Consider the following 27,630-nt stretch of genomic DNA (forward strand, 5'->3'; position numbering starts at 1 on the left):
GGGCATAAGCAACATTAGAATAGTAGAATACATGAGGTGCAATTTCGAAATGTGGTTGTGCATCAGCAGTTTTTCTCTTGTAATGTCAATCACTGACAGTCACTCAATTAGCCATGTCAGCTAACAATTTTTAGCAATCTAAACTTGTAGTAATACAGGGGGCCCCCATTGATTTAAAATGTTTATTTGTCATATACACATGTTTATCAGATGTTATTGCGGGTGTAGCGAAATGCTTGTGTTTCTATCTTCAACAGTGCAGTAAGTAAGTCACTCTCACCCAGATATCATTAAAGAGCAACAGACCCTAAAAAGCAACTTCTCATTTTGAAAATGTTCTATGTGGCATCAATATGAGTCAGAATATTCTAGTGTCAAAATGGACTACTAAGTATAAATAGGATCATTTTGGTCAAAAAGTCGGCCTCGTCCAAAACTGAGATTTGCGAGCTGATAGGAAAAAATGACATGTCAAGGAATGAAGGTTACCATATCAGTTTTTCTGGCAGCACCCAAGAAATCATCAATTCGGATTACAACTTCACGCGACCCAATCATAATGTGGTGGTCAATTTGTGTTGACATTCAATATCTCTATGGGGCTAGTTAGGTCCCATTTACATTACATAATGTAAATGGGACAATATTTGTCAAAGGCACAAAATATTAATGACTTAATGTCATACCAACTATAAGTTGTAGAAATTCATATACAAATATTGGCACTGCATCTGTTCCTAACATTTTCAAAATGTGAATGACTCTGAGGAGGATGATGCAGAGACGACCTTTACACTCACACCTCACCCACTGTTGGCAGAGAGATCAACAGTTCTGTAACTGTGTTCTTTAACTGTGTGTGTATGTCTGATGTGTTTATAGCAGAATCCACCTCTAGGCGAGGAAACTTTCACTGCGTCAGCTGCTGTGTGTGTGCATGTGCTCAGTGCATATCACAGTATTTGTTTTCAAAATGCTGCTTCAGTGTCAGACAGTTAATGTAAGTGTACAGATCTATCTATCTGAAGCTTTTTGAAGGTCTCCATGTGTATGTATACCTTTTCCAACACGAGGACACACAAGGCAGGCCAAAGTTATGTCTGAGAGTGTCTCCTCCGTGATTGAGCAAACATTTGGGATGCAAATACTTGATCCAGCTCTTCTCCAGCTCCAGTCAGCCTAAAAAAGCAAAGTGCAGCTCTGTGCCAAGCTACATGAAGGCCTCTGGCCAAGTAAAGAGAGGCTCCAGACTACTGGCCTCACTTAAAGCAAACGCATGAAATTACACTTGGTACATGATGTAATTTGCATCTAGTTTCTGAAGTTGTCGATTATGCAAGTTGTTTGAAGTGGCACAGGATTTAGGTAAAATGTTGCTGTCCCATGGGCCCCTCTTGTGTTTTCTCAACTCATTTAGTCACAGACTGGGATATATGACCTGCAAAAACTAGTTTTAGATTTATTGGTATTTTACAAGAGGTAAGATAATACCAATGTTGACTTTAGGATGTTGAGAACAACCTTTTCATTCATTTAAATTCACACCCAAAGGAACAGCAACATTATGCATATCTCTGGTGAGTGATTGGGGCTTGCTGCTTTTACAATGGCAAGCTGTGTTGATGTGCTTTCAAATCAAATGAAAGTTAATTGGTCGCGTTCAATGGGGAATGTGAATTGTCTTTGATTATGCTTGGTGGCTCATATGCAGTATGCTGACCGTGCACATATTTCCTCCCAGCCTCCTCGTCTCTGCCTCGCTTTTGCCACTCTTCCCCTGTTTCTTTCATTCTCTATAACCATGTTTCCATCCACAGTTTCAGGGAGTCAAGTCATATTGTATAAACATTTGATGGAAACAGGAGGTTTTGGTGTAATTTTAGAAATGCCGACAGATAATGTGTTCGTTCTATATGGTGGGATCTTTTTGTGTTGTTAAAATGAATTATGCAGGAAATGGCATTGGAAACCCCTTTATGCGCAAATATTGATATAATAACTATCATATCGAAAGTACATTTGGAGTCATGCGATGATATGGTGTTTGGTCCTCCCACTAAAATTTGGGAAACCATGCAGTTTTCAGGCTATAGATTAAATAAATGATGATGAACTTCACAGTATGAGCATGATGCTCCTTTCCAATAAATGTTGAAGGTCCCATTCTGGTGACATGATGATCGATGCTTGACTGCCGTTTCACAAATATGAATATTCTTGCTGTTATCCATAATAGCCAACCTGCACAGCCTACCCGTACTGTCTGCAAGCTGTTGGCTAGAGCGCATGTACCAAGACCGGAGGAGGCCATTTGGTATTTAACGCAACAGTTTTTGTGACAAAACTATCGGTAGAGTTGAAAATGCTATGGAAACATATTGAACTTTAGATTTGTATTCGGTACATGAGAAATTAAGCGAAAAAATATATTTTGTGTTCACTACATCATCACACAGTGATTTTTATCTGCAACAAGTCCATTTGGTGGAAACATACTGTACCATTGGTGGAAAAAATGTGCATATTTTCTTTATGTGGAGTCTAGAATATTCTCATGAAAATATGTCGGCAATTTGAAGAGAACCTAGTTTACTCCTTCCTCTGCTTTATCATTCTCCATATTTCTTTCCCCATTCCTTTCCCAGTCTCTGATCCCAAATACATTCCCAGACTGTAGTTCACTACCCAGTCCTCTAGACTATACCCTTTCTAGTTTCACACTTTCAGTTCACCAGCAAGGGTCTAGGGACAGTGACCAGGTATTGAATTGGGATTGTGCTTTTCTGTGTTTGTTCACAGAGCTCAGTGACTATGTTTCCTTTGACTTAGGGACTCTCTCAAAGGCTTAGTGAATGTGTATTCAGTGCAGCCAATGCATTTGCTGTATCACAGCCTTGCGAATTACAGTAATACTGCAGAAGGAATGCAATCCATCTGACACTGCAACCCAATCCCTCTGCATGTAGGATGGGGATAAGGAAGAGCAGCTTCCTTAGGGAAACTCTCATAAAGTTACACGCAGACTGGTGTGTGTTGGGGAGTGCTTGATACAAGAGTGAAGTTTGGTTTCTTGATGAGGTCTGTGAGTTGGAGTGTGTCTAATTAGAGGGAGAGATACATACCTGGGTGGAATGCCTCTTTGAGAGGAGGTTATTGAGCTGGCCCTTGGAGATCATGACTATCTAAAGAAGCTCATTGTTTCATGAGCATTTGAGTGGTTTTGTATGTTGCTACATGTTGCATAGACATAACGAGACATGTAGAGAGAAAATGTGGCTCCATCCTTCTCTACTCTTTCCCCTAGTTCCCCCACTTCTGAGGAGGTAAAGTTGAGGGCACAAAGTTGAGGGCACGGCCACTCTGCCAGACAGCCAGGCCAGACGAAGGTAACTGATAAGACAACGTGGACCACCATTCAGGGAGCCAGAAACGACACAACTAACATGTAGCCTGCAGGGTAGGAGTTTTTTGCCAGTAACCGATAGGTAAAAATCTGTGGTTCTGTCCCCGAGCAAGGCATTTAACCCAATGTTTCATGGGTGCCATGGATGCTGTTTAAGACATCTCCCCACACCTCTCTGATTCAGAGGGGTTGGGTTCAGTGCGGAAGACACATTTCAGTTGAATGCATTGTTATACAACTGACTAGGTATCCCCCCTTTCACCCTTAGATGACGATAGGCTTTGCTTTGCTTCTGATGGTACCCCTCTCTCTTCCTCTGTCTCAGTCTGTAGTAAAGCATGCCTGCCTGGGGATTGAGCACTCAAATCAAAAAGCCATCTGTCTCAGTTTAACTATTTGTTTGTAGAACCTTTTTTAAGTATATTTTATTTGACACAATTCAACATTGAAATAAATATTGCCAGTGAATGTGGGTCGACTAAACTTATACAGTATATAATTCTGTAAGGAAGCTTATGCAGATGTCCTCTATTTCAGAACAGTAAAAAACTGATAGTCGTTTTTCAAAGGCATTCCAATGATATTCACGATTTTTTTAAAACCATTATTTAACTATGCAAGTCAGTTAAGAACAAATTCTTATTTACAATGACAGCCTAGGGACAGTGGGTTAACTGCCTTGTTCAGGTGCAGAATGACATATTTTGACCTTGGCAGCTCGGGGATTCGATTCACCAACCTTTTGGTTACTGGCCCAATGCTCTAACTACTTGGCTACCTGCCGCCCAGGTTTAAGTAGATGCTCTCCATCCTTGGTCCATATGCTTTTTGATTTGTCTTGTGGTCGACTTCATTCCATCCGGCGTTGACCTGATCTGAACCCCAGCTCCTCCGACAGTGTCTCATTAATAAATAACCTGTCACTGTCTACGTACAAGGCAACAGTACCTTACACTGCTATGGAAGGAGCGCACACTGACTACATCTGGTTTGTGATTTTCCCAAGTCCGCAAGAAAGGTTTCGTCATCAACTGGCACAAACCCACTCTCCTTCATTTCCACTGCAATGATGTGTCTGTGGAAACAAATCAGGTATGTCTGTCAAGAGGGAGAGCCAGGTATCATCATAACGTTGAAAAGTGAAGAAGACAGGTTGTAAATTATGACCTCTCTAGAGAGACTTCAGACTGATCTTAGGTCTAGATGTGAGACTTATCCCTACTGTCCAATCCCATTGTGTTTGACCTATGTTATTTTCCATTCCGTGATTTTCTTGTTTTAAACTTTAAGGAGAATACTTCAGACCCTGACCTTCATTGCAGATCTACTCGAATTGTACTACACCAGCTTAGCTCAAATGCTCGTCGGATGTGGCAGGGCTTGCAAACGTTTACAGACTACAAAGGGAAACACTCACGTCTGTAGCCATGAAGTGCTTTGAAAGGCTGGTCATGGCTCACATCAACACCATTATCCCAGAAACCCTAGACCCAATCCAATTTGCCGATGACACAACAGTGGTGGGCCTGATCAACGACGAGACAGCCTATAGGGAGGAGGTCAGAGACCTGGCCATGTGGTGCTAGGACAACAACCTCTCCCTCAACGCGATCAAGACAAAGGAGATAATTGTGGACTACAGGAAAAAGAGTACCGAGCACACTCCCATTCTCATCGACAGGGCTGCAGTGGAGCAGATTTGGCATGGGTCCTCAGATCCTCAAAAGGTTCTACAGCGGCACCATTGAGAGCATCCTGACTGGTTGCATCACTGCCTGGTATGGCAACTGCTCAGCCTCCGACCACAAGGCACTACAGAGGATAGTGCGAACGGCCCAGTACATCACTGGGGCCAAGCTTGCTGCCATCCAGGACCTCTATACCAGGCGATGTCAGAGGAAGGCCCTAAAAATTGTCAAAGACTCCAGCCACCCTAGTAATAGACTGTTCTCTCTGCTACCGCACAGCAAGCAGTACCGGAGTGCCAAGTCTAGGTCCAAGCGGCTTCTAAACAGCTTCTACCCCCAAGCCATAAGACTCCTGAACATCTAATCAAATGGCTACCCAGACTATTTGCATTGTCACTTCAATGCATGGTCACTTCAATAACTACCTACATGTACATACTACCTCAACTAACCGGTGCCCCCGCACATTGACTCTGCACTGGTACCCCCTCCTGTATGTAGTCACACTATTGTTGTTTTTACTGCTGATTTTTAATTACTTGTTACTTTTATCTCTCATTCTTATATGTTCTTGTATTTTTTGAAACTGCATTGTTGGTTGGGGGCTCGTAGGTAAGCATTTTCACTGTAAGGTCGACACCTGTTGTGTTCGACGCATGTGGCTAATACAATTAGATTTGATTTAAGATACTATTGGGTGTAACAAACCCAGTCATTCATGGATGAAGTTTTAACATGGGCTTTTGTTAGACTAAAATGAAACAAGTTGCCTAAAGTTATCATGCTATATGACCCCCTTATTTTTGGGGGAAATTACAGCTATGCTGACGATATGAAATATGAATTCCATTTAGGAATTTCCCCTCTTGAACACACAGGAAAGAAATGGGGTATTCTGAACGTATAATTAAGTGCAGTATGTCAGGCTAGTGCTCATTCTACACCTGTCTTGGGCCTCAAGCAGAACGTTTTTTTTTTCTTCTCAACCCATCACAGTAACGTTAAAGTTAGACTAAAAATATTTCGGAATAACTTCTAATCATTGGTAGACCTATTCTTCTAGGTTTATGCACACCACTTTGCATTGGATGGCGCGTAATATAACTTTATATGTCCACTACAGAAAGGTGTAGGATTGTACGACAAAACATATTTTGTGCTCTCTTTCCATGTGTTTAACATCATTATTTGAGGAGGATGTGGAAAGATAATTTTTAAGTTATATTCTTCAAGAATCCCCCCATTCACGAAAAAGGTTTGTGTGATCGTGGCTTTCTACGTAAAGCAGGCAGACAGGCATAGAGGCATTCAGTTACTGTTCGATTGAACGTTAGAATGGGAAAAACAAGTGACCTAAGCAGCTTTGAGCATGGTATGATCATTGGTGCCAAGCGCGCCGGTTCCAGTATCTCAGAAACGGCCGGCCTCCTGGGCTTTTCACACACAACAGTGTCTAGGATTTACAGAGAATGGTGCGACAAACAAAAACATCCAATCTGCGGCAGTCCTTTGGGCGAAAACAGCTCATTAATGAGAGGTTCAAGGAGAATGGCAAGAATCGTACAAGCTAAAAGGCGAACCACAAAGAAGCAAATAACGGCGCAGTACAACAGTAATGTGCAGTGCGGCATCTCGGTCCTTGTCATGGATGGGCTATTGCAGCAGACGACCACACCGGGTTCCACTCCTACCAGCTAAAAACAAGAAGTGGCTCCAGTGGGCACACAATCACCAACACTGTGCAATTGAGGAGTGAAAAAACATTGCCTGTTCCGATGAATCCCGTTTCCTGTTACGTCATGCTGATGGCAGAGTCAGGATTTGGCGTAAGCAGCATGAGTCCATGGCCCCATCCTGCCTGGTGTCAATGGTACAGGCTGGTGGTGTAAGGGTGTGAGAAATGTTTTCCTGGCACACCTTACATCTCGATACCTATTGCGCAATGTTTCCATGCCACAAAAAATTCTGGCTGTTCTGGAGGTAAAGGGGTGTCCAACCTGGGATGGGTTTACCTAATAAACTGGCCACAGAGTGTATATTAGTTCAAAAGTAAAAAAATAAATAATGTATGTTACAATCACAGATTGCCGATTTAAAAAGCAAAATGTCTATGATAATCTTCAGAAAAGGCTTAATTCACAACCTGGAAAAAGACAGCATGATATAATTACATGGCATATCATCAACATTTCCTGACTTGTCTTCTTACAGAAGACTTCAAAAGGCACTTACAGACACAAACACAGGATAGTGTCTATGCCACAAACTGTCATCGTTCCCCTTCTCTTCAGATAATTACCAGTTTCATATGCTGGACTTATTCTTGCACTGCTGTTACATTTTGTCATTGTATTTGTGTTTCTGGTGAGTAAATTCTTATTGCAACATCCTGTCTTTGTTGTATTTCTAGCCCAGGACAACCCTAACAGTCTGAGACACAAATACAACTTCATCGCTGACGTGGTGGAGAGGATCGCCCCGGCCGTGGTTCACATTGAACTCTACCGCAAGTAAGAGCTGTGTATGTGTGTGTGTGTGTGTGTGTGTGTGTGTGTAGGTCCTTGAATATCTGTAGACAAATACCAGTTTTCTTTACGACCCACCTGGATGTAAGAATACACTAGTTGGGACAACACTTAAGTACTTATCCTTTTTCATTATCTCTGCCTCTCATTCTCTTTCTCCATATCCCCTGTCTCTCCATCCCCCTTCTCCCTATTTCTATTCACCCCTCCCTTTCTCTATACATTTATCTCTCTCTCTCTCTCTGCATCTCTTTCTTTCCCTTTCTCTGTATCTCATTCCCTTTCTACATCTCTCTCTCTCTATCTTCCCCTCCATCTCGCTCAGGATGGCATATTCTAAGAGGGAGGTGGCAGTGGCCAGTGGCTCAGGGTTCGTGGTGTCGGAGGATGGACAGATCGTGACCAACGCCCACGTTGTGGCCAATAAGCATAGAGTAAAGGTGGAGCTGAAGAGTGGCGCCACCTACGACGCCAAGATCAAAGACGTGGATGAGAAGTCCGACATCGCACTCCTCAAGATCGACTCACCAGTAAGAGTGATCACTAGAGGTCACGGTCATAGTTACAAATCCAATTGAAATAACTTTATTCAAACAACCACATCAATAGTTTACATAGGAGCCAAACAGAGGCATAAGGAATGGGTTTGCAGTTAGAAACATTTGCAACATGTTAGTTTGCCTGTATGTGCCACCCACTCCTTCACAAAGATTGTCACATTATTTCTTCAAATGGAAACTTTATGGAATATAATAAGCGGCATAAATAGTGGGTTTGAGGAGTGTGGCTTTACACAGTAGCTCCCACGCTTCAGTCCTTTTTAATTCCTGCCTATGAGAGTGTGTGGGAATGACATTGACAGTTTCAACACCCGGGAAGCAGATTGGATTTTAAATACAGCCTTTCAGGCCAACAGCAGCCATCTTGGTGCAGTACTTTCCTATATTTTACAACTGCATATCGAGACACCGTTGGCAACGTGAGCAACAATTGAACAACAATTACTCAATATTATTCCCTATAAAACAGCAGGGGAGTCGGAATTGCAAGATGTTATTGATAGAAAAGTGTTGTTCAGCTTGATAACATAGAGAGGTGATTGTTTGAGTGATGCAACCAAATGGTCCTTGTAAATGCTGTTGGCAAATGGCATTCAGAAGAAAAAAAACTTCATAAAACAGCAGTCATTACGCAACGATTCTCAGAAATATACCGTACTTGGAAGATATTCCGCAAAGACTCATTAACAGCAGATGAAAACCCATGTTATGCTCCAATGAGAAAATAGTTTGGATTGCAAAAGTTTTGCTCATAAATGGCCTTACAGGCCATGTAAGGTTTTTGCCACGGGAAAGTACAGTAATATTGAGAGGCTGTTGCTTTGTGGACCAGTGGGATACACATCCCACATGAATCATAGTCGACAATCATATGAAGGAATGCCTGGCACCTAGTCAAAGCCACGGGCTAGGAGTAACTGCACAGCAGAATGCCTCACCAAGCTTTCCCTTGCTTCAATGCACAGCTGAAAAGACACTCACGACAAGAACAGGGCTACACACTGCATCAGCCCAAAACGTCAAGACAAGCACAAGGTTATGTTTTCTTTTATGCAGCCTACATTGGTTCCCCATACTGGCCCTGAAAGACCACTGTGCTATACTCTCAGGTCTACATTCAAGACCTATGCTAGACAACAGTCAGGTGATATCAGACCCAAGGCAGTGATCCATCAATGTCTGAAGAAAAGATTATGGATGGAAATAGTTGTTGTAATGACAACTAGCATAAATATTATAGTTCTCAAAACAGGACCAGTTGCAAGACACTGAAAAGTCGAATGCTTTGTGCCATGGTGGTAAAGACTACCACCCAACGACTGGTGGACCATGACAGCCCAGCGCTGATTGTGGATTGACCATACACCCGGGGCCCCATTGTGGCTCCATAGCTAAAACTTCTTTATATTTAGTTTATTTGGATCCCCATTAGCTTTTGCATAAGTAGCAGCTACTCTTCCTGGGGTCCACAAAAAAACACAAAACATGACAAGTAACAAAACACTGATAGTCAAGGACAGTCACACCATTGATATACAAACAATACAACAACAAAAATAATAAGTTATTATTTAATCAGTTTTTAAAGGTAATTTTGCTGTTTGCTTGAGTAATTGGAGGTGGAAGGGAGTTCCATGCGATGATAGCTCTGTATCATGCCATGAACTCGTTTTGAACATGGGGACTGTGAAGAGACCCCTGGTGGCATGTTTTGTGGGGTATGTATGGGTGTTTGAGCTGAATGCTGTTTGATTATGCAGACCATCTGGAATTTAAGTCACAGTAATATTTCTCATAAAGACTAGATGTGAAGCCGTTAATCTCTCGTCAACCCTCAACCAGGAAAGACTTGCATGCATGTTGTTGATGTTAGTTCTGTATGTGCAGTTAATGGAAAGGCCTGCTGCTCTGTTTTGAGCCAGCTGCAGCTTTGCAATGTCTCTCTTTGCTGCACTGGACCATATTACCAGCCAGTAATCAAGATGGGACCAGAACCTTAATAGCTAGTACAGTTGATTTTTGTGTCAAGAACACAGGACTTATTTGTAATAACAATTATATCCCTCCCTTCTTCAGATCAACTTTGTCAATATGACTTGAACATGATAATTTGGGCTCACGAGTGGCGCAGCGGTCTAAGGCACTGCATCGCAGTGCTAGAGGCGTCACTACAGACACCCTGGTTCAAATCCAGGCTGTATCACAACTGTCCGTGGTTGGGAGTCCCATAGGGTGGCACACAATTGACTTCCCTACTTAAATAAAGGTTAAATATATTTTTTTTAACAATTGACAATCCAATGTTATACCTAGGAGTTTAGCTTCCTCAACTTGCTCAATGGTCACACCCTTTATGTACAACTCCAGTTGAGGTTTAGGTGTTAGAGAATGTTTTGAACCCAATACAATGCTTTTAGTTTTAGATCTATTTAAAACCAGTTTACCTATTCTGATACTGACTGTAGCTCCTTATTACACATGACATGTAGAGTGTGGAATCATCAGCATACATAGTCATTCTAGATTCATGTAAGATCAGTCGCAAATCAGTTGTAAAAATAGAGAAAAGTAACGGCCCAAGGCAACTGCCCTGAGGGATTTGGCACTGTAGATATCTGATGTTAGAGAAGCTTCCATTGAGGAACACACTGTGGGTTCTATTGAATAAATAACTCACCAAACCTGTGATGGCAGGTGATGCGAAGCCATAGCAAGTGAGTTTATTTCAATAAGAATTTAAGATCAATAACATCAAAGGCTGCACTGAAATCTAACAATACAGCTCCAACTATCATCTTAATATCCATTTATTTTAATCATCTGTCATCTGAGTCCGTGCAGTACAAGTTGAATACCCTTCTCTGTAGGCATGCTGAAAGTCAGTAGTTAACTTGTTCCCTGAAAAAATATTATTCTATTTGGTCAAACAATCCTCTCCATCAGTTTACTAAGAACAGGCAGAAAACTGACTGGTCGGCTGTTAGAGCCAGGAAAGGGTGCTTTACTATTTTTAGGCAGTGAATTACTTTCGCTTCCTTCCACGCCTGTGGGCACCCACACTCCTTTAGGCTTTGGTTAAAGATATAGCAAATAGGGTTGGCACATCCAGTCTGCTACCATTCTCAATAGTTTCCCATACCTGGTGGCTTATCATTAGTGATGGATAACAATACTTTTCCCACCTCTCCCACACTAACTTGACCAAATTCAAAACAGCCATCCTTCTCTTTCATTATTAGATATTTGATTTAAAAAAATATGATTGTTCACTGTTCAATGTTGTTATTTCACTTCTGAGTTTTTCCACTTTACGAGTGAAATTATCGTTAAAATGATTGGCAATATCGAAAGGTTTGTTATCGATAACCCATTACCTTCAATGGAGATTAATTGGGTTTTCTGCCCATGACATAATTTAAGGTACTCCAAAGTCTTTTTTCCATTGTGTTTTATGTAATTTTTCTTTGTTTGGGAATATAATTTCTTATTGTTTTATGTTTAGTCACAAAATGGCTCAATTTGTTGAGCCATCTGTTGAAATCTTTGCCCCAGTTGTCCCTTCTATGTGAGACAGTGTCTACCCAGTTCCATGGGGGACAGCACATCCCTAATGTTAATGATAGGGGAGGGTGTTTGTGAGGGAGAGAGTCGAATAGAGATGGAGAGAGTCAGTGAAAGAGAAATTAGAGGATGAGAGAGGGAGGGAGATAATTAGACGGGGAAATAAAGGGAAAGTTGGAATTTCTTAATTTGAAATGTAAGGGAAAATATAGTCAGTCGTCACAGTTTTGTCCTCAGTGCTTCAGGTCTGTACTCTTAAGTATTCATCTCTTTCCCTCTTTTCCTCCCTCTCCCTCCTTCTCTGTATCTCTCTTGCTTCAATTGGGAGTCATTATGAGAAGGGGTTACTATTGTCAAACTTTGTAGTGCATATAAGCCCACTGAGAAAGAATCAATCACACATGTGATCTTTGAAAAGTACTTTTTGGATGTAGAATACCCTTTCTTCCCCCTCGGTGCTCCATGAGAAGCAGAGTTTATTGGTGGCTGGGTTGGTCCGTTCCTGGGTTGTGGTGTGGTGTGGTGTACCCCCGTCTCTGGGGAAGACATTAGTCTGTCTGCAGCAGCTGGGACTTCAGAGGATGGGAAGGGAAAAAGTGCTACACTCCTTTCTGACAGAAAGAGAGTGGGATATAGAGAAAGGAAGAGAGGGAAACAGTTCCATATGTCTGGAAAGCTAAGTTTGCTAATAGGCTAATGAGTTCTCTGTGTGATGTAGCGCTGGGAAGATATTGAGAGAGGTCATCATGTAGGGGAAGGAGCAGCTTGTTAACCCTATCAACTCACTGCCTAACTTGTCTCTCATACACAATAGTTCACTGACGATGTCCTCAATTTGGGCAGTGCCAATAAAAACTGAGGAAGTCATGTCGACAGACTGATTGCGGTTAAACATACCTAGCCAAAAGAGGACGCCACATCATCATCACTAAATGCATTAGCTCTTATTGGTTTAGGAGTCATCCAGGACATGCTCTGCTCCTCATCTTGTGGAAAAAGTGGTCTTCTTCTAGAAAGAAGCAGAGGGTAAATGAATCACATCCTCGTCTCATCCTCCATTTCACTCGCTCTCCCACAATCGTTCTCATCCATTTGGATGCAGCGTGTGCGGACGAGGGCCAGGGAAAGCCGACTGGCCTTGCTCTTCTATTCCATGCTGCAGACTTGGCCTAGTTTGTTGGTGGTAGTTTTCCAATCCAGCTATGCAGGGAAGAGAGACCCAAACATCCCAACCGCATCTCGTCAGGTCTGCATGGCCCAGAGATCAAAAGTGTGTGGCGTCTAGCCGCCGTCAGTGAGATGTCATCCAGGGTGTCTGTAAACCTGAAGGAAACACAGAGAGAGCTTTTGACCACGTGTTGGCTGGGATATTTACAACAATGTGCGCATATTGTTTTTCTGTCCGATATCAGTGAAGGTTAGGTTAGCCAGTATGGTTGAAAGGTGTTTATATTAACTAGCCTATGCTATTAAATATTGTTCAGATGGCTAGCAATCAGTGAGGGAAGGGACATTTATTTTTCTTATGACATAGATTTTCCCCAGCCCCATGTGATATAGTTGGGTGCGCGCATAACTCTTTCCCTGAAACTAGCTGTTATGTTGAGCTCACACACATACGTTTCCTGCCACCCCTCAGCCAATGCCGATCCCCAGAGCTGATGGTTCTACAGGTGTGAGCATGTCGGATCACGCTCCTCTTTATTCATTGTGGCACAACCCTTGGGCTAAAAGTTCACGTGTAGCCAAAGTACTGTACACCCACCAACAGTCACACAACTTGCTAGTCCTCCCCATGATACCTACAGTATGATCTCTGCGTGGTAGCACAGTGCTACAAAGATAACATAATACCCACTGCCTTGATTTCCCCTATAGGAAGATCACAGTAGTGACCATAGTAAAGACCGTAGAAGTTGTAATAGGTTTAATCACCAAACAAAGGGTGTATGTATTTCACTAGCATGTCTCTTAAAACTAACGGGTGCCAGCTGTGTTGGTGTCAGTTTACAGTTGTGAATTTGTTGGGTTAAGTCAAATGAACCCGTTTTCATATATTTACGTGCACCTTTTAAACTATTAGCGACACTCCATCACAGCATGAAGCTTGACAAAACAAGTTTGCACCTAGGCTCAAGTCATAAAATAGGAGTTAATGTAGTAGGTTTTAAAAGCGATTCCAAACTGCCAAAGCTGTAATATGAAACAAAGGCTCGTCTATGGCAACAAAGGAGGCATTTTTCCTGTCGGTCCTTCCACCCCCTGCCATAGCAGACACTCTAGATGTACTGTACAATTTTCTAGAGATGGTTGAGATGATGAATATATGAATATCTGGAATGATACTACCACTTCTAGGTGCCCCTGTCATGCAATACTTTTTCTGGATGGCTACTAGTAAATACAGGCTTTTCTGTTGAAGTATACTGTCTCTGTCACTATCTCAGCCTCTATTAAAATCTGAAATTGTGCCATTCTCAGTTATGTATGAAGCAATCGAGAGCTTGGAAAACATTCATTGTTTAAGAATAGAGTGGTTGAAATTTAAATTAAAAAGTTTTAACTTGAGACTGAGGACCAGGTATTAGTGCCTTTAACTGAAAGCATCTCGCATGATGTTGGGGGACGGCCAATGCAGGAGAGGGTTTCCTGCTCCTCGTCTTCTACCTTCAACCACCTCTTCTTAATGTGTAAAAACTGTTGGTAGATAAATCCGGCAAGATCTAGGACCATGAAGAAAAAATAACTGTCTGTGCAGTTGGCTTCTGCGCCCTCTCACCCGCTAGTGACTGAATGCTGATATACTTGGTTCTGACTCACTACAGGCTGTCCGGCAAGAACAGTACGGAAGCTTCTCACAGTCCAGGACTTTTATTATCTTCATCACCGCACACTGTAGTGTGGTAAATGTTGGGGATGAGTGTTAAGGCATTAAGACCAGCCCATGGTTCAAAATAACCTGGTGAGTCACTTATGGTCAAGTGAAGGTCAGAACCACCAAAAATTACATATACAGTATACGACACGGAATCCACAAGGACAAAAAAGTAGCTGCAAGTGGTTAGTAGGTGATAGCTAGACTAACAGTCATCACACATGAAGAGTCACTGCATTTAATGTTTCCTTTGTGCCTATTCACACACAGACACTCCCACCCTCAAAGGGCTCATATCAGCTAGTCTAGGCATTCACAGTTTATGAGTGAATGTGTGTAAGCATGACTGTACTGCCCTCAAGACAGTGGCAGCATTGTGTGTAAGCAGATGGATATGTGCAGGTGTGTGTCAAGATGTGTTTTCATCATTCACTAGGCCGAGACATTTCAATAAGCACCAGTCGATTGTATAACAATCACGCTGTTATTACCACTATCACCACAGCAAGCGGCTGGCAGACAACCAGTCCTGACGGTCTCAGTGACTAAGACTCACCTGACCTCCTCTTGCCAACGTGTGCCTTTTCTATCTGGTTATCCCCTCACCCTGGTCAGGTCGGGGACATTTCGCCGGTCCCCACAAGGAAAAATGCTATTTTAGGCTTAGGGGTTAGGTTTAGGGTTACAATTAGGGTAAGGGTTCGAATTATGGTTCGGTTTAGGGTTAAAGGTTAGGGTTAGGGTTTAGGCAAAATAGGATTTTGAATGGGAATCAATTGTCTGGTCCCCACAAGGATAGTAAAACAAATGTGTGTGTGAGTGTGAGGGTGGGGAGTCACAGACTGAATAGCAGTTCATACTGCTATTCCGGTGTCATGTCTGGATGAAGGGAATGAGAGGGGGAAGGAAGAGAAGGTGGGATTGGGGGATGTGAAAAGTTCCCCTCAGTTATGCACTCATCTTCTCACTGTCATCTTCTATTAATACTTACGCTACAACTCAGGGGCCGAGTTCACATGGAGTTCCCGCAAGTTAAAATGGCGTTTTATAATTTACATACATTTTTATGGATTAATACTATTTGTAGGCCTATTCAGCTATTGTAGGCAACAGTCAGCAGTAAAAAATGACTTTAATGTTGTGTAGGGATGCCAATCAACATGTGTATACACTATATTGGAAAGGGGAATGTAGCGTTATCATATTTCATGATGGCAATATGAATACGCCTGGGTAGTTGACGACAGGGCGTGTTTTGGTGTTTGCATACAGAGACTTTTGGCTGTGTAGATCTTTGGCTTGTTGGCCAGTCAGTCTCAGTTACCTTAGCTTCCCACACGGTGACTCTATTTATAACCCAGGGTAAACAAAATGGATACAAGGAACACATGGGAAAGGTCTCAAGATGGTGCTGTTGTCAGGGAATTCATGGTGGGCACTATCGGCTTAACGTGATGCAGTGACGCTTTGGCTAGGACCATTCACTCATTGGCTATGACTGGACGGAATGGAAATTATTTCATGCAGAGAGAAACTGTGGCTGGATAAATATACCCTCTGTCTGTCTGTCTAGGCACTGTCTCTGGCTTGTCATGGTTGCCTAGCCATGGAGTCTGTGGTCCCTGAGTTTAACATAAATGGATTTGTACTGTTTCATGAGGTACTGGCCAGTAGTCACTTATAAAATAGATACACTGTTGAGGGGGTGGACTGACCATAGAGTGAGAAGAATTGGAAGGGTCTATGGAATTGTGCTTGAAGGACTTTAGCTTCACTGTAAATATTAATGCTGTAAATAAATATGCCCTCCCTAACTTGTCCCCCCTACAGATCAAGCTTCCTGTGCTGATGTTGGGGCTTTCGTCAGACCTGAGGCCTGGGGAGTTTGTGGTGGCCATCGGAAGCCCCTTCTCACTCCAGAACACAGTTACCACAGGAATAGTCAGCACAACCCAACGAGGGGGCAAGGAGTTGGGCCTACGCAACTCTGAAATGGAATACATTCAGACAGACGCTATTATCAATGTGAGTCTGTGAACACATGCACTCACATCCCAAAGGATTGTGAACTGAGAACTGAAGTGATGTCCTTTTTTTGTTGACAGTATGGTAATTCAGGAGGCCCTCTGGTGAATCTGGTGAGAATACTCTTTGTTTATTGACAGTTAAACAGTAGTTCTACATGTCTAATAGAAGGCAGACACTGTGTCTGCATGATGGCACATTCTAGTTTGAAACTGTATGCAAATGTGTGATTGTGGTACAGTGTTATTAGTGTGTCACTGTGTGGTTTTCAGACACTAAATTGACTACTGTATATTGTTGTTGGATGATTGTATTATTGACTTCATTATTGACGGTGTTATTGTAGGATGGTGAAGTGATCGGGATCAACACTCTGAAAGTGACAGCTGGAATTTCTTTCGCCATTCCCTCCGATAAGATCAGAGAGTTCCTGACTGAATCCTACGACAGACAGTCCCGAGGTAGGACGTTGAATCCCTATAATCATCCTGGGTGTAACATCTAAATATGTCCCCCTAGTGTATGGTCCTGTTTACACGGAACCTAAACCGGCTGCGCGCGTGAGCCATCGTGCATAAATGTATTTTGTCCCCCTACACCAAACGCAATATCAAAACAAACTCTGAACCAACGACATGAATTTGGGGACAGGTCGAAAAGCATTAAATATGTATGGCAATTTAGCTAGTTAGCTTGCACTTGCTAGCTAATTTGTCCTATTTAACTAGCTCATTTGTCCTATTTAGCTAGCTTGCTGTTGCTGGCTCATTTGTCCTGGAATATAAACATTGAGTTGTTATTTTACCTGAAATGCACAAGGTCCTCTACTCCGACAATTAATCCACACATAAAACGGCCAACCAAATAGTTTAGTCATCTCTCCTCCTTCCAGGCTTTTTCATCTACACAGTATTTCCACGACAACCTGCAAAACATTTAGTCTTTCAATCACCCACGTGGGTATAACCAATAAGGAGATGGCACATGGGTACCTGCTTCTATAAACCAATGAGGAGATGGGAGAGGCAGGACTTGCAGCGCGATCTGTGTCAGAAATGGAAAGGAGTTCTATTTTAGCCCTGGGCATCGCAGATGCTCGTTGCCGCGCGCAAGCAGTGTGAGTGCAATAATTGAATAACATTGTTTTCTAAATGTATTTTGCGACGCTCGCGCATACGACGTGTCCGGTCTGGTCAGCATGTTAGCCATGTTTTGAGGATAACCATAAACACTTACAGACATTTTGATTCAGACCCCATTATAACTAAGCATATTCCATGGCTCACATCAACACCATCATCCCAGACACCCTGGACCCAATCCAATTTGTAAAGAAACATCCACAGATCACCAATCTCTATTGCACTCTTACACCAGGGGCATTTCTTGGATTTGAAGACATTCCGGCCCAAAGCCAGTAGGGACGTCCAGGGGCATTTTTTCCTGGCCCCCAAAGAAGAATTTCAACAGCTAAATGCTTGAATTTGGCGCATTTTGACACGAACACAGAAATTAGAACATTTAGAGCTTAGGAAATGTTCAGGTAAATTCTACCTTCCTACCTGCCACAGCAGACACTGCCAGTACTCAATTACAGTTGCTACTGTGGGGGTCTCTACTCTGGAACACATACATCTACAGTGTATTGCCAAAAACCACTCAACAACTTCAAACACAAACTGAGAGGGACACACGCACACACACAAACTGTGTCGTAATTAGAATACATGGAGCAGCTTTAAGTGATACTGTCTACTGTGTGCTCACCCCTCCTCTGCCTCTCTACATCGCTTTCTTTACATCACTTTTTTTCTTGTTTGTCTCATCGGTAAGGTCTCAAGGTAGAGGTGCAGCATGTCATTAGTTAGTTGTAAAGTGTTACTGCATTATAGATTTAGTTTATTAAGAAATGCTAGCGTCCATGACTGAATTCAAATGTGAGTTGGTTTCGGGGTGTGGTTTGATGTGGGTGTCTCCTGTGTGTGTTCGCTGGTGGGAAGAGTTAGCCAAATTATTTAGCCAATTAGCTTCAGCCGGCTGGTGTACAACCTGACTGAATTTGGATAGCCTATCTCTCGGGCAAGTTAGGGACCATCAATAAATGACAATGTAAATGAGACAATATTTTTATGTTGCACACCATTTTCATTTTTTCCTAATTTCCATATTTATGTATGCATTTCTGAAATGTATAGTTGGTTTGAGGTTTTTAAGAAATTGATATTTGGAGCTATTGGAATTTTAACATGTGGTCCCATTACGTTTTGTAATTAACCAATTGTCCCTAACTAGCCCCATAGGGATATCCAAAGTCAACCCAAATTTACCACAGGATTTAAGATCAGGCCGCGTGCAGCTGCACTCCGAATTGATGATTACTTGTGTGCTGCCTACTTGTGTGCTGTGGGCATGTAGGAGGGATTGAAACAAACCCAACCATAATTTATGAAGTCACGACCACAAGTCTCACAAAACTCTGTTTTGGATGAGACTGACTTTATTCCCAAAATTATCCTATTTACAGTTTAGTTAATTTTGACAGTACAATAAATGTTTCTGACTCATATCAATGCCACATAAGCTGTTTTATAAATGAGAAGTTGGTTTATAGGGGCAGTTGTCTTTAAAGTTACTAATGGGCAGTTTTTTTTTACAAATAGTTACTTAGCCTATATGGAAATAACGGACATGAGCCAAGCATGTTTACCTTTAGAATGGAATAGGTTATAAGACCTCTGTGATTCATTTCATTTAGTCAGTTCTACCTACTCAACATTGCTCATTTTCAACAGGGGTAGCCTTTCCTGCAGTCAAATAACCAAAGTGCCCTCTAGTGGCCTCATGAGTGGGATTCTATTAATATTTTTCATAATTTCATAATTAATGAACATATATTTTTTTAACGGCCCAAATCCAGTGTTTCTATGTCAAATGGTTTTGTTATATTTCATTCTTCTGCTATGTGTATAAAGTGTAATATTAGGATGCAAACTCAAAATGTAATACATTTCAATTCTATATCTGACATGGTACAGGTGTCTTCTTTTTTGAAGCCCATAACCATGTGTGTGAGGTACAGTGCCTTGCGAAAGTATTCGGCCCCCTTGAACTTTGCGACCTTTTGCCGCATTTCAGGCTTCAAACATAAAGATATAAAACTGTATTTTTTTGTGAAGAATCAACAACAAGTGGGACACAATCATGAAGTGGAAAGACATTTATTGGATATTTCAAACTTTTTTAACAAATCAAAAACGGAAAAATTGGGCGTGCAAAATTATTCAGCCCCCTTAAGTTAATACTTTGTAGCGCCACCTTTTGCTGCGATTACAGCTGTAAGTCGCTTGGGGTATGTCTCTATCAGTTTTGCACATCGAGAGACTGAATTTTTTTCCCATTCCTCCTTGCAAAACAGCTCGAGCTCAGTGAGGTTGGATGGAGAGCATTTGTGAACAGCAGTTTTCAGTTCTTTCCACAGATTCTCGATTGGATTCAGGTCTGGATTTTGACTTGGCCATTCTAACACCTGGATATGTTTATTTTTGAACCATTCCATTGTAGATTTTGCTTTATGTTTTGGATCATTGTCTTGTTGGAAGACAAATCTCCGTCCCAGTCTCAGGTCTTTTGCAGACTCCATCCATTCTTCCAGAATGGTCCTATATTTGGCTCCATCCATCTTCCCATCAATTTTAACCATCTTCCCTGTCCCTGCTGAAGAAAAGCAGGCCCAAACCATGATGCTGCCACCACCATGTTTGACAGTGGGGATGGTGTGTTCAGCTGTGTTGCTTTTACGCCAAACATAACGTTTTGCATTGTTGCCAAAAAGTTAAATTTTGGTTTCATCTGACCAGAGCACCTTCTTCCACATGTTTGGTGTGTCTCCCAGGTGGCTTGTGGCAAACTTTAAACGACACTTTGTATGGATATCTTTAAGAAATGGCTTTCTTCTTGCCACTCTACCATAAAGGCCAGATTTGTGCAATATACGACTGATTGTTGTCCTATGGACAGAGTCTACCCACCTCAGCTGATCTCTGCAGTTCATCCAGAGTGATCATGGGCCTCTTGGCTGCATCTCTGATCAGTCTTCTCCTTGTATGAGCTGAAAGTTTAGAGGGACGGCCAGGTCTTGGTAGATTTGCAGTGGTCTGATACTCCTTCCATTTCAATATTATCGCTTGCACAGTGCTCCTTGGGATGTTTAAAGCTTGGGAAATCTTTTTGTATCCAAATCCGGCTTTAAACTTCTTCACAACAGTATCTCGGACCTGCCTGGCGTGTTCCTTGTTCTTCATGATGCTCTCTGCGCTTTTAACGGACCTCTGAGACTATCACAGTGCAGGTGCATTTATACGGAGACTTGATTACACACAGGTGGATTGTATTTATCATCATTAGTCATTTAGGTCAACATTGGATCATTCAGAGATCCTCACTGAACTTCTGGAAAGAGTTTGCTGCACTGAAAGTAAAGGGGCTGAATAATTTTGCACGCCCAATTTTTCAGTTTTTGATTTGTTCAAAAAGTTTGAAATATCCAATAAATGTCGTTCCACTTCATGATTGTGTCCCACTTGTTGTGGATTCTTCACAAAAAAATACAGTTTTATATCTTTATGTTTGAAGCCTGAAATGTGGCAAAAGGTCGCAAAGTTCAAGGGGGCCGAATACTTTCGCAAGGCACTGTATATACTTTTGTTTCAAAGTAGATTAGTTTAAGACTACCAAGAAACACTCTGTGCGACCCAGATTTAGCCCACTGCAATAAAAGGTTAAATATAATGTTGTAGTAAAGTTGAGCTTCAGTCCACAGATACTGAATGTGCTTCAGTCAGAAAAATGTCTTCGGTCTCAGCTAGCTAGCCAGTCAGTAGCTACCGAAGTGGCTAGCCATCCAAGCTAGCTACAGATACGAAACCCATTAAATACACTCGCAGTAAATAAACACTTGTCCTAATACGACTTATATCAACATTCTTTGCTTCCCATTCACTAAATATACTGTTAAATAACTCTGAATGACACTCAATAGCTTTAGGATGCTGAGCGCTAAGGCTAGCTTATTAGCATTAGCCAGCCCTTACGCTAAAGGAGACTAGCTAGTTAGCTACCACCAACCCTGCACAAACATGTGGCTAAATCTGCTGCTGCTTAGCTGCAGTTTGACTGTTCAGTCCGCTCCTCCCGATTTCAACCGGCTCACTTTTTTTGCCTCTCTTTCGGGAAGAAGTTCAAAATATCCATATTCGCTCTGTGCTATGATGAAAACTCTGACTGAGTGACATGCGTTTTGCTGAGTGATGACATTGACATCTAACCAGTGCTGAAAGTGTGGGCAAGGGGTCAATGGACATCAGCAGTCCACTGTCTTGTGAAATCTTGACCAATCACAGCAGGCACTGTGACACAAAAGGCTTATTGCAGTGCCTTCTAGTGCAGTATATTGTATTGTTGATTTTTGTCATAAAAAATTGCCAGTATACTGCATCTCACAAGTGATGTGTAGTTATAGGAAACTCAGACTGAAATGTGAAAAACATTTTGTGAAAAATATGTTTTTTGGACCAAAAACATCTGGGGCTGAAGCCCCAGCAGTCCAGGCCTAATGACGACACTGCTCCACACAGCCCTTTCTCACTTGGACAAAAGGAACACCGATGTGAGAATGCTGTTCATTGATTACAGCTCTAGTTTTTAACATCATAGTGCCCATCTAGCTCATCACTAAGGACCCTGGGACTGAAAACCTCCCTCTGCAACTGGATCCTGGAGTTTCTGACAGGACGCCACCAGGTGGTAAGGGTAGGCAATAACACATCTGCCACGCTGACCCTCAACACAGGGGCCCCTCAGGGGTGCATGTATAGTCCCTCCTGTACTCCTTGTTCACCCACGACGCCAACACCATCATTAAGTTTGCAGACGACACGACGGTGGTACAGTAGGCCTGATCACCAACAACGATGAGACAGCCTATAGGGAGGTATGGCAACTGCTTGTACATTACTGGGGCCGAGCTCCCTGCCATCCAGGACCAGGCGGTGTCAGAGGAAGGCCCTAAAAATTTTCAGACTCCAGCCACCCAAGTCATACTGTTCTCTCTGCTACCGCACGGCAAGTGGTACCGATGCACCATGTCTGGAACCAACAGGGCCTTGAACAGATTCTACTCCCAAGTCATAAGACTGATAAATAGTTAGTCCGTGTAGCAATTTGGTTAACTATTTAACTATCTGCATTGACCCTTTTTGCACTAACGTTTTTGACTCATCACATACGCTGCTGCTACTGTTTACTATGTCACTTTATTCCTAGTTATATGTACATGTCTACCTCAATTACCTCGTACCCCTGCAAATCGACTCGGTACTGGTACCCCTTGAATATAGCCAAGTTATCATTACGGATTGTGTATCTATTGATACTTTTAGTATGATGTGTTTTTCTTTTCTATTATATCTCTATTTTCTTTCTCTCTGCATTGTTGGAAAGGGCCTAGAAGTAGACATTTCACTGTTAGTCCACACCTGTTGTTTACAAAGCATGTGACAAATAACATTTGATTTGACCCAGCCTCAGAATCACCCAGATATTCTTCGAGTCAAAAGGAAACCCCTTTTGCATATGATTAAAGAGCTGCCCTCTTCCTGATTTTTTTCCCTTCTTATTGTGCTCCCTTAGGAAGAGCTGGGGCAAAGAAGAGATACATTGGTGTGAGGATGATGACACTCACTCCAGCGTAAGTAGATCCTAATTAACTGGTCATATTTGTAATGAAAAGGATGGGACATTTTCTTTTGTCAACTCCTGATAAATACAATGAAAGACTTGAGACTGTGAAAGTGAGCACTAAACTGGAGAATGTAGTTATCCAAAGCCGTCAAAAATAACATATTTGAACTGGGCATGGTAAACTGCATTTCAGTTGGATACAGACAACTAAGCACTTTTTCCTAATGGGTTACTTAATTTCTTCCCCTTCACTCTCTAGGTTGACCAAGGAGCTAAAGGTGCGACACAAAGACTTCCCTGATATCACCTCTGGAGCGTACGTCATGGAGGTGATCTCCAAAACGCCGGCCGCAGCGTAAGTACAAACTAACAGGGAAAGAAAGTACAAACACACTCCATCTCACCAGTAATATGAGTTTCTTATGAGTGTGAGGACAAGTTGTCTGACATTTTATGTGCTCAGGGGTATTGTCTTTGGCTCTTTCCACTGTATGTACACGCTTCAAATGTATATAGACCTTCAACGTCCAACTCTCCCCACAAAAACCCACTTACATTCACACACTCTCTCTCCCATTTTCACATGCAAATGCATACACACACAACCCCCCTTAGTAAAACATTGCTTGTTCACCCACTCAAAAATCCTCCTCCTCCCACATCCTCTGCAGCACATTCAGTGTGATCATCTCTGGTGACCACAGTTCTACCAGAGAAGGGTTGTGGTTGGAGAGACGCTGAGGTCAGCTATTCCATTCATCCCTCAAGTAGCAAGGGGTTTGCTGTGGTTTTCCTGGTCCCTCTTACCCTGCCCTAGTTCTTATATTAGGCCTTCTGTGTCTCATTGGTGGTGTAAGTGTTAGTCCTGTTAGCCTGAGTACAATGAGGGGAATGTGGAAGTATTATCAGTGGTGGTGGGAGAGTAGTTGTGTGAAAGTGGAGGCTTTGATATCACTTCTGGGAACCACTCCAGTCTTTGTGTAATTTGGTTTTACTAGATTTCTATTCCGGGTGTGTTTTGGTCTGTGGGAGTGTGGGAGTGTGTTGCGCAAAGCACTTTCCCCTGACTAATTATTGTGGTCTGGATGAAGGATACATATATGTTGTCATTTAGACTCTTATCCAGAGCCACTTACAGGAACAATTAGGGTTAAATGCCTTGCTCAAGGGCACATAGGCCAATTTTTTTCCCCCCACCTAGTCGGCTCAGGGATTCGAACCAGCGACCTTTACGGTTACTGGCCAAACGCTCTTAACCGCTTGGCTACCTGCCGCAGTTAATTTCAGTTTGTCACATTTGTCCTGCACTACAGATTAAAGCATCAAATAATGTGTGAACTATATTTACCTTCTAACAAGAAATATAAAGGCAACCCGGCCAATGGAATCCATTCCTAGCTGAATGTAGGTGCAATAAAGAGCAATCGATACCTTGAAATAACAATCTTATTATTATGGCTAACCGTTCTATCAAGCATGTTTGTTGCTGTAGTTCTCATTCTGTTGTGTTCCTCCTCTCTTAGTGGCGGTCTGAAGGAGCATGATGTCATCATCTCCATCAACGGCCAGCGGATTTCCTCTGCAACCGACGTGAGCACCATCATCAAGAAGGATGCCACGCTGCAGGTGGTGGTGCGCCGTAGTAACGAGGACGTCATCATCACCATCGTTCCCATGGAGATCGACCCCTGACCCCCCAGCCCCACCCATGAGCTGATGCTCATTAGCAACACCAATGGACCTTATATGGACATGTGTGTTTAATCGCGCCCCAATCTGTGGCCTTTAGGGCTTTGTGGCATCATGCACATGGACTCCGCCTTGAAAAGGAACGATTGTATAGAGCATCTCAGCAGAGTTGTACTTCCTCATCCATGTGTATTACACTTTTATTATTGTACGCTTCTAGTACTGTTAACTGTTAAACACTAGCTAGTTGACCTGTTTTGACTTGTTTGTTCTGTGTTTTTTTTATACTGACTGATTGTTCAGATGGAGGCCCACCGTGGCAATGTAAAACGATGTAGAGAGCAGCTCTGAGCGAGTTGTGCAATTCTTTTTTTCTAAATTCCTATTCTAAGTACTGTAGTTTTGTGGTGTATTTGTCAATGACACTTACAGAGAAGAGAATAAAGTCTTAAGTGTTTTATGATGGTAACTTTGATGTTGGAGATGAAAGGATCAATCTGAAGAGCTCACGTATCACAATCTTTTTCAAGCACTTTCTCTCCCCACCTCTTTCTGTATTGCTCTCTTTCACTCACTCACTCACTCACTCCATCACTCACACGCACACATACACACACACAAACATACAGACACACACACACTGTGATGGACTGCTCCCTGACTGAGATTAGATTTACAATATTTTCTTTGCATGTGTATGAGCTTAGCCATGACACACATACACACACACACACTCACAAGGAGGACATAAAAATGATGTGGGGCTGTTTTTTATTTAGTTTTACTGCCCCCATAAGGGTTTGATACTGGCCTGCTGTGGCAGTTGGGCTGACCTCACAGAGAGGATAATGGTCCATACACGTAATCCAGACAAGGTCCTACAGATGAGACACTCACATGAACACACCGTAAATGATACAGACAACATCTTAGTGTCATTATACTCCTTATAGTGTGTTGTAACATATCAAGTATTTTAGTTCAGAATCTAGACACATTTCCCATTGATTTATTCAACATTAAAAATATTAATATTAATATCTCAAAAGTAGATTTAGATTTAGTTCAGTTTAAGAGTTACTGTTTGGAACAATACACTCTACAAGTACATCAAATTCACAGAGTGGGCTCTCTGTAAGCTCTGATGAATTTTATGAGCACCAATAGAGTGAATGGGAAAATGGATTCAAAGAGACCTCCCTCCGCTGGTGATTTTCAGAATGTGCAATCCTAAAAGAGGACTGTGATTGGTTAATGACCTGTAATGTACATTTCTATGTATGAAATTGGTAATATAATTAAAAGTACCAGAGAGCCCACTCTGGAAATTTGATGTGTTTGAAGAGTATATTGTTCCAAACAATATGTCAAAAAATAAGACTTGAGAAATTAATATTCATCGTTTTTATGTTGAATAAATTAAGGTGAAAAAAATTGCCCTATAGTATCCCAAAAATGCTGGAGTTCAGTTGGTGTAGGCCTAGATTCTAACTGATTTCAGTGGATGAATAACATGATCAAGACCACTTAATCACACCTAGAGGAGATAGTGCAGAGGGTGAGGCTCAGGATTTTAATCTTCCCAATTCAGTATTCACATGCTACACATCAGAGTAACATGAAGAGGAGAGCTTATATAACATGATACATTAGATGTTGTAGTGCATTTTCAAGTACAGTAAAAAGGAAACATGTTAAAGCAACTGCTGCCATCTCACGGTTCTATGAAACATTGCATCCTGGTACACAGAATCAAAACACTTCACTTTTTCTGTCTCGGTCACACAGATGCATTTGTTGCATTGATAGCCTTCACTCTGCAAAAACATTGTTCCAGTGGGGTTGTTAACTGACCCAGAGACAGTGAAAACATCATGCATATGTCACTCCGTGAGTGTAGTTGTGGATTCAGCTGTGAAGGGAAGGGTGTGCCTATGTATGAAGTCTACTAATGCTCTGCCAGGGTTTGTGCCCAAACCATCAGTCATAAGGGTCATGCATAGCCCTTTCCACAGAGGGATCTAGATGGAACCAAAAAGTTTCTACCTGGAGCCAAAAAAGGGTTCTCCTATGGGGACAGCCGAAGAACCCTTTTGGAACCCTTTTTTCCAAGAGTGTAAGCTTTGTCTATTAGCCCTGAGGGGTATCCTACGTAGCAGGAATTGAGGAGTTATCGAGGTAATTTTGATCAACTCTGAGTTCAACTCGGGATAACTGATCATACGAAAGTGGCTCACCTTTTAGCCAAGTCAATTTCTATGACAATGAATAAAATAACCTGCTTCAGAACTAACCTGCACCTGGGCAGGCTAACTTTGGGCTAACTCCATTTATCCTGAATGAAGTGTCTGAGCCACGAGTTGAGTACCAATGAAATCAGAAAGCCTCCCTCTCACAAAGATGGTGTCATCATCCCCTTCATGTGATGAAGACGACTGATTAAGTATTTTAGTAGGGGAAATAATCTTGAAAATAATCTTGGACGCAGTTTATGTTCTGTTCAGTTTGAGAAGGAGAGCACGAAGATAACGACCAGAGGTCAACTTTGATAACGTGCTACTCCTAT

The 27,630-nt window shown here is 42.1% G+C and overlaps 1 protein-coding gene across 2 annotated transcripts in view; it reads left to right on the forward strand.

The window, feature by feature from the left end:
* Positions 1-25,522, forward strand: part of LOC139381887 (serine protease HTRA1A-like) — a 32,627-nt gene extending 7,105 nt beyond the window's left edge. The window contains exons 2-9 of one of the 2 annotated variants that reach the window (XM_071125738.1): positions 7,502-7,601; positions 7,942-8,146; positions 16,443-16,637; positions 16,718-16,750; positions 16,984-17,098; positions 23,325-23,382; positions 23,635-23,730; positions 24,899-25,522. In XM_071125738.1, coding sequence (XP_070981839.1) covers positions 7,502-7,601; positions 7,942-8,146; positions 16,443-16,637; positions 16,718-16,750; positions 16,984-17,098; positions 23,325-23,382; positions 23,635-23,730; positions 24,899-25,067 — 971 coding nt within the window. In that variant the 3' untranslated portion in view covers positions 25,068-25,522. Of the gene's footprint in view, positions 1-7,501; positions 7,602-7,941; positions 8,147-16,200; positions 16,273-16,442; positions 16,638-16,717; positions 16,751-16,983; positions 17,099-23,324; positions 23,383-23,634; positions 23,731-24,898 lie in introns of those variants that run through there. The other variant, XM_071125739.1, reaches the window with a different exon arrangement.
* Positions 25,523-27,630: the final 2,108 nt, after the last annotated feature.

The sequence above is a fragment of the Oncorhynchus clarkii genome, chromosome 23 (genome assembly GCF_045791955.1).
Source record: "Oncorhynchus clarkii lewisi isolate Uvic-CL-2024 chromosome 23, UVic_Ocla_1.0, whole genome shotgun sequence".
Classification (NCBI taxonomy): Eukaryota; Metazoa; Chordata; class Actinopteri; order Salmoniformes; family Salmonidae; genus Oncorhynchus; species Oncorhynchus clarkii.